General features: G+C 36.8%; 1 protein-coding gene across 1 annotated transcript; it reads right to left on the reverse strand.

Annotated features, from left to right (window-relative positions):
* Positions 1-2,863: 2,863 nt before the first annotated feature.
* LOC115766042 lies at positions 2,864-6,952 on the reverse strand. The gene is made up of 6 exons (XM_030709813.1): positions 6,684-6,952; positions 6,421-6,594; positions 6,198-6,364; positions 3,611-3,812; positions 3,347-3,520; positions 2,864-3,273 (listed from the first exon to the last, which is right to left on the reverse strand). Exons 1-6 carry the CDS (start codon positions 6,939-6,941, stop codon positions 3,103-3,105), a joined length of 1,146 nt encoding a protein of 381 aa, XP_030565673.1. The 5' UTR covers positions 6,942-6,952; the 3' UTR covers positions 2,864-3,102.
* Positions 6,953-7,314: the final 362 nt, after the last annotated feature.

Raw genomic sequence — 7,314 nt, forward strand, 5'->3', positions numbered from 1 at the left:
GCCTGACCGTACGCCATGTGTCCCGAAGGGTGTTTACTATTCGGCGTGCCGAAGACAGCCGTTCTTTCATTTTCTTACTCTTCCTAGCAATTTAAAATGTCGGTTGTTCATTTTGCTGATTTTTAAATCTATTGTAACTCCCCTCTCATACTGCTCTTCGTCCACTCTTGCCCCTTCGCGCAAATGAACCCGTCAAAAATTAATTTTGGCACAAGTTAACCAGTTTGATGTGAGGTCAGCCTGATCTATCGCCATCTCAATTCGCTGCCAATTCTGCGGGCCGGCAACTGGCTTCATCAAAGGTCTGTAATTAAGTAAATTAATTAATATTGAACACAAAAAAAGAAAAAATATAAGCAGCTTTTTTAAAAAAAAATTTTCATCTTTCTGCATATTTATTAATTGAATTGGCCTGTACTGTTGCCAATTTTTGGCGACTGCATACGATTTGCATAGTTTATCTTCGATTGCTAATTAACTTTGTAGAGTTTGATGGATTTGTGTACATTGTTATCTCTCGGTGTCAGATAGCTTGATTGATTTTGCTCGCGGACTGTGGAATGTTTCATTCGAAATCGTTTGGCAAATAGTTAAGAATTTGAAATTACCTGCAGTATAAAGATGTCTCAGCGAATGACGAATGTAAAAAGAGCTTCTCCGCTAAATACAATCCTGATCAGGTTGATGTCAGTTATGCCACTCCCTAACTAATCTAACCTGACGTTTATTTTTATACCCTGAACCCATTAAAAATGGGTAAAAAATGGAATATAGTGCAAAATGCAAATGTATGTAACAGGCAGAAGAAAGCATCTCCGACCCCATAAAGTATATATATTCTTGATTAGCACCAATAGCCGAGTCGATCTAGCCATGTCCGTCTGTCTGTCCGTCCTTCCGTTTTTTTTTTAGCAATTTTGGTTAGTATTAATAGCTAGAGTCACCAAACTTGATATGTTGCTTCAGCTAGCGAAAATTCAAGAATTTCTGTATGCATGTACCCACACACATTCATGTGTGTCTGCTTCGCATTCTATCAGCATTTTAGTTGGTTTTTTTCGATAATACTTAATAATTGGTGTGGCTGTTAAGTAGAGGCATAGCATCTGTCGCGACTTCGAGCCCTACCGGGGAAACTGTTCTTTATACCCTGAACGCGTTAAAATTGGGTTAAAGGGTATATTGTATCAATAGCCGAGGCGATCTAGTCATGTCCGGCTGTGCATCTGTCCGTATGTATGAACGCAAGGATCTCAGAACCTATATGAGATTGTTTCCAATAATCGATAACTTACTCCGTTTCCAAGCAATCGATAAAAAACGATATCGATATCCTGGTTTTTGAGCAAATTGGGTAAATAATAAGAGCTAGAGTCACCAAACATGATATGTTGCTTCTAGACTAGTATCAAGTATCTATCATTTTAAAGTTATCACTACCTCCCCGCTACTACCACCTAGATATAAATCAAGTTAATAAGCCAGCTTATGCTGCCCACCAATATAAGACACAATTTAAATGCAATTGATTTTTTGAGAATACACAAATATTCTATGGTACAATAAGATATACTGTAGACAATTTCCTTAAGATCGGTTAACAAAAAACCAAGTTGTGTTTTACTGCGAAGTTGCATGGGGCAGCTAGCGCAAATTCCAAGAATTTCTGTATACATGTACACACACACTTTCATGCACGTCTGGTTCAAATTCTATCGACAATACTGCAATTTATATTGTTTTCTGTGCTGCTCTTATATATTTTGTTTTTTTTTTCAATAATACCCATTTTTTGGTGTAGCGGTTGAATAGAGGCATAGCAAGTTTTCGGTCTGTCGCGAGTTCGAGCCCTACCGGGAAAAATGTTATTTTTTTTGGCTGGTGTGGCTTATGAGTAGAGTCGTCAGCAAGTAATGCGGTCAGTTGCGAGTTCGAACCCTGTTTCTTTTTTGGAAATTTATCTTTATTACTTCAAACGAGAGCGTTGCGCAACCTGCATTTGGTGTTGGAATAAGAGGGTTCAGGGTATTCCCTAGTCGGGAACTCCCGACTAGAACCTCTTACTTGTTTTTTTAATAATAAAAACATTAACAATTTGCGTTTATACCTCATTTTATTGGCATCTCTTCGGATTAATTAAACGACTTTATAAATCGGCTCAATTCAAAAGAATTATTTAAAATTAGCGAGTATAGCCCGGCTTTGCCCGCTTTACGTATAAAATAAATTTTCTCCAAAATGGTTTTGACACTGATCGTACGGTAAACAAAGGTTTTTCGAAATTTGCCACTGTCACGGACGGAATTTCCAAAATAGCTAGAAGAGGTATTCTTAAATTTTTATGTAAAGCTTTGAAAGTGTGCAAATCGGACAAAGCTTAAAACCGAGGAATCTTTAATTTTGTGAAATATACTTTGATATGTAAAACACGTCTCAAATGATTTTTCATATAGATCCTTGGATATGAATTTGAGCGCGAAACGTCACCCACCAAATCTTTGACCCCTTTTTCACCAAGGAGGCATGGACTTTTCGAAATGTGTTGAACACCCCTCAAATGAATTTGAATAAAAATGTATTTGAGAACCCGCCGATCGGATGATAAAAAAAGAATAGCACTCAAGCGTTTTAGTTTTATATACAGAGATTGAATCTTAATTTTTCAAACAAAATAATAAAAAAACAAAATGAGTGCTCGACTAGGGATATGATACGCTGAACTACATTGGTCCATTGTATGGATCGTAGATGCTTCCTTCTGCATTTTTACCCATTTTAAACGGGTCAAGGGTATAATAGCAAATTTGTGAAGCATGAATTTCTTTTTTATACCCTGAACACCTGGGGAAAATGTAGGTCAAATTCATTTCCAAATATCTATATAAAAAGTTATTTAAAACTTATTTTCAAAGCTCTACATAAAAACTTACTGAAAACGTGTTTCAGCGTGTTGGCAAATTCCACCCGAAACAGTAGTAAATTGACGGAAAACAGTTGTATGAAAGTTTTTTTTACCGTCCGATCAATCATTTTTAAAGCTTTTTGAGAAGATTAACTTTATGCGTTGCACGGGCATGGACGGGCTACAGCCGATCGGCATATCTACAGCCTCTGAAATTCCCCTAAAATTTCGAAACAGATGCTAGTTTCTCGCTCTATTTCGTTAGTGTCAAAAGCCTTAAATGTAAAGACAAGCTTGTGTGGTCCAGTTATGGGTAATCCTTGTGCCTCAAACTGAAAATTTATATCAAACGGTTTGTAAATAAGTTTAGTCTGGAAAAAAATGACATGTTGATTATAAGTTGATAATATTACTAGTAGCTAATATTGCTAATATAGAACTTACTCCAGGCAGAAAACATTTCTCTCTAACTTGTTCCTTATTGATTACGTATTTTAACCAATACTTGTACCAGTATTGTTCTTTTTCATAGAGAGTAGGGCAGATGTCACGGACATGCATATTGAATACTGTTGGCTGCCAGGATCCACGATCGAAACGTTTTATTTCAAAAGTCCCCTAAAATTAATAAAAATGATTGTGATGTTTGAATCCATTTTAATTTTATCGTGGAGTGATTTGAATTCACTCAATGTCGAAGGTTATAACCTGAATGCGATCACCAGGATGAATATTCCAGACGCAGGTAAAATTTCCCGTAAAGCGTACCGACACAAAATCCGTTGTAAACGTTGACTCAGAGGTATCGAAAAGTCCATTAAAATTGTGTACATTACTTGGTTTGTTGGGACAATCGGTGAATATATCCTCATTTTCAGGAATGAATTTATGTTTTATAGCACTCGATTGCCTTTTGAATAAAATCAAAATCAACATCTGGTACACAAGCTTTGGTGGGGACCACATCTTTTGGGTGTTCGCGTTGATTATTCGAATCAATTTCAAATTGGTTATTGTGCATTACGGGCTGTGGGTTTTTATACACTAGAATATGAATTATATAACACGTGTCAAATGCACAACAATTATTAAACATGTTTGTTAGATCGCACCTAATCTCAAAAAGATTGTCCTGATATCAAATTAATTATAACGTGCTGCCAGATATATATCGTTCAATATATGATTGTTTTTTTTATTCCCAGAATCTACTAAAAATGGATAAAAAGGGTATTAAGTATTTGTGAAAATGTATGTAACAGACCGAAGTTAGCATCTGCGACCAAATAAAATATATATATTCTTGATCAATCAATAGCCGAGTCGATCCAGCCATGGCCGTCTGTCCGTATGCATGAACGCAAGGATCTCTGAACCTACAAGTGCCGCGACAGTTGGTCCTCCTAGTGCCCGCGCAGTACGAGTTTGGCATCTACGATTACCAAAATATGTTTTCCTTTTCATGTGATACTCTGTAAAGGGCCTATATGATCTATATGTAACGTATGAAAGGGTATTTCTGACTTCGGTAAACTATTATGTATGGTTTTGGGCATAGAGTATAATATGCACGGCAAACAATTTATAATCAATTGTGCTACTTTACAATGCATTGACGGGAACCAATATATTCGTTTTAGGTCATTGATATACTTGTCTGCCGCTAGATTTCCTAACTTGTGCTATTCTGATTAATTGCTCTTGCATGCACTCCGGAATATATAGATCTAACTAGTGTTCACTATCTCTTTTTTATAATAATGCGTCTATCATTTCAAATTGTCTCGCGACCTTCCTCCATTATTTCTCTTATTTTTTTATATATGCATTTGATGTTGGAAGAAGAGGGTTCAGGGTATCCCCTAGTCGGGAGCATCCGACTAGAACCTCTTACTTGATTAATAAGACGGTTCAGAGCTCCCGACTATAACCTCTTACTTGTTTGGCTTTGATTTTGCGTTTGCGGACCAACCCTATCCATGCCTCATAAATTTTACAACGGTAAAAAAAGCTCCGAGTGTCATTTCATCTCTTTCTGTTTATTATTCAATGGGGCAAAATGGAGGTCAAAGATTTCCAACAAATACAAATACAAATATCTATATGACAAATTATATCACACTTTTCGCAGAATCCAAACTTCTTCGGTAGAAATGCGGTTCAAAGATTTTTTGGGTAAAATTTTAAGTTGTGTCCAATTTTCTTCAAACGTATTCTCAAAGATCTACATAAAAACTTTATTCATACGTGTTCCAGTATGCATCCTCCATTATGCAGCGTCAATTGGACTGCCTGGACAGCTGGCTGCCTTCACGCTGCATAAAGGGAACTGTCTTCTAGTTTTCCTAGATGGAATACAGATTCCGGTGAGCACAACTTCCAAATATCTAGGCATCACACTCGACAGACGGCTGATATGGCGCGAACATATTGTGCGCAAAAGGAAGCAGGCAGAAAACAAGCTGAAACAATTAAGAGGTTCTAGTCGGGAGCTCCCGACTAGGGGATACCCTGAACCCTCTTTTTCCAACATCAAATGCATATATATATATTCTATTTTAGAAGCTATATGTCAAGTTTGGTGACTCTAGCTCTTATTATTTACCAAAATTACCCAAAAAACAGAATATCGATATAGATTTTTATCGATTGCTTGGAAACGGAGTAAGTTATCGATTATCGGAAACAAACTCGATCTGCGCGGGAACTAGGAGCACCTACCACTAAAATTTCAGTCTCTAGCTCTTATAGGTTCTGAGATCCTTGCGTTCATACATACGGACGGACGAACGGACGGACGGACTGACGGACGGACTGACGGACGGACGGACAGACAGACGGACATGACTAGATCGACTCGGCTATAGATGGTGATCAAGAATATATATACTTTATGGGGTCGGAGATGCTTCCTTCTACCTATTACATACATTTAGATTTCGCACAAATACAATATACCCTTATACCCATTTTTAATGGGTTCAGGGTATAATAATTTGAGACATGTTTCACATTTTTGGCAAAATCAAAGCTTTCTCGGTAAGTGCAATTCAAAGATTTTTTGTTGAAGTTTTAAGTTTTGTCCGGTTTGCTTCAAACTTATTTTCAATGCTCAATATAAGAACTGAATGAATACCTGTTTCAGCGACTTTGGAAATGTATGAAAGTTTTTCGTTTACCCTCCGATCAGGGTCAAAATAATTTTTAAAGGTTTTTGAGAATATTTATTTTACACATGCGACGGGCAAGGCCAGGCTATACCCGCTTGTTTACATATATTTCTCGGCATATCTACAGCCTCTGAAATTCCCCTAACATTTCGAAACAGATGCTAGTTTCTCGCTCGACTCCGTGAGTGTCAAAGGCCTTAAATGTAAAGACAAGCTTGTGTGGTCCAATCAAAGGTAATCCTTGTGCCTCGAACAGTAAATCTACATCAAACGGTTCGTGAATAAATTTAGTCTGAAAGAGAATGCTGTTTATAAGTAGATAATATTACAAGATTACATAGAACTTACTCCAGGCAGAATACATTTCTCTCTAACTTGTTCCTTATTGATAATGTACTTTGACCAAAACTTGTACCAGTACTGTTCTTTTTCATAGAGAGATGCACAGAAGTCACGGACATGCATATTGAATACTGTTGGCTGCCAGGATCCACGATCGAAACGTTTTATTTCAAAAGTCAACTGAAATTAATAAAAATAATTGTGATGTTTCATTTTAATTTTATCATAGGCTGTTTTGTATTCACTCAAACAATGTTAAAGATTATAACCTGAATGCGATCACCAGGTTGAATATTCCACACGCAGGTGAGATTGCCCGAAAAGCGTACCGACACAAAATCCGTTTTAAATGTTGAGTCAGAGGTATCGAACAGTCCACTTACATTGAGTACGTTACTTGGTTTATTGGGACAATTGGTGAATATATCCTCATTTTCAAGACTGAATTTATATTTTATGGCACTCGATTGCCTTGCTAATAAAACCAAAATCAACACCTTGTACACAAACTTTGGTGGGGACCACATCTTTTGGATGTTCGCGTTGATTATTCGAATCAATTTCAAATTGGTTATTGTGCATTACAGGCTGTGGGTTTTTATACACTCGAATATGAATTATATAAAACGTGCCAAATACACAACAATAATTAATCATGTTGGTTTATCATGTCGCACCTAATGTCAATAAGGTTGTGCTGTAATCAAATTAATTAGTTAGATATATGTCGTTCAACACATATGTTTGTTTTTTATACCCTGAATCCATTCAAAATTGCGATATTGAAATTGGGTTTTTAATAAGAGCTAGAGCCACAAAGCTTGACATGTGTGTTATCTTCTAGCATAATATATTGTGGTATACGGCCTGGATGGACAACTGGACGTAGAGTACGAGTGA

Source organism: Drosophila novamexicana, unplaced genomic scaffold (assembly GCF_003285875.2).
Source record: "Drosophila novamexicana strain 15010-1031.04,08,12 unplaced genomic scaffold, DnovRS2.1 tig00001062-arrow-arrow-pilon, whole genome shotgun sequence".
In the NCBI taxonomy this organism is placed as follows: domain Eukaryota; kingdom Metazoa; phylum Arthropoda; class Insecta; order Diptera; family Drosophilidae; genus Drosophila; species Drosophila novamexicana.

Coding starts and splice junctions, on each gene's coding strand:
- LOC115766042 (XM_030709813.1), bottom strand. CDS start 6,941: ATGTGGTCCCCACCAAAGTTTGTGTACAAGGTGTTGATTTTGGTTTTA. Junction 6,595..6,683: donor AACCTGGTGATCGCATTCAG/GTTATAATCTTT, acceptor TATTAATTTCAG/TTGACTTTTGAAATAAAACG. Junction 3,813..6,197: donor TTAGGGGAATTTCAGAGGCT/GTAGATATGCCG, acceptor TTTATTCAAAAG/GCAATCGAGTGCTATAAAAC.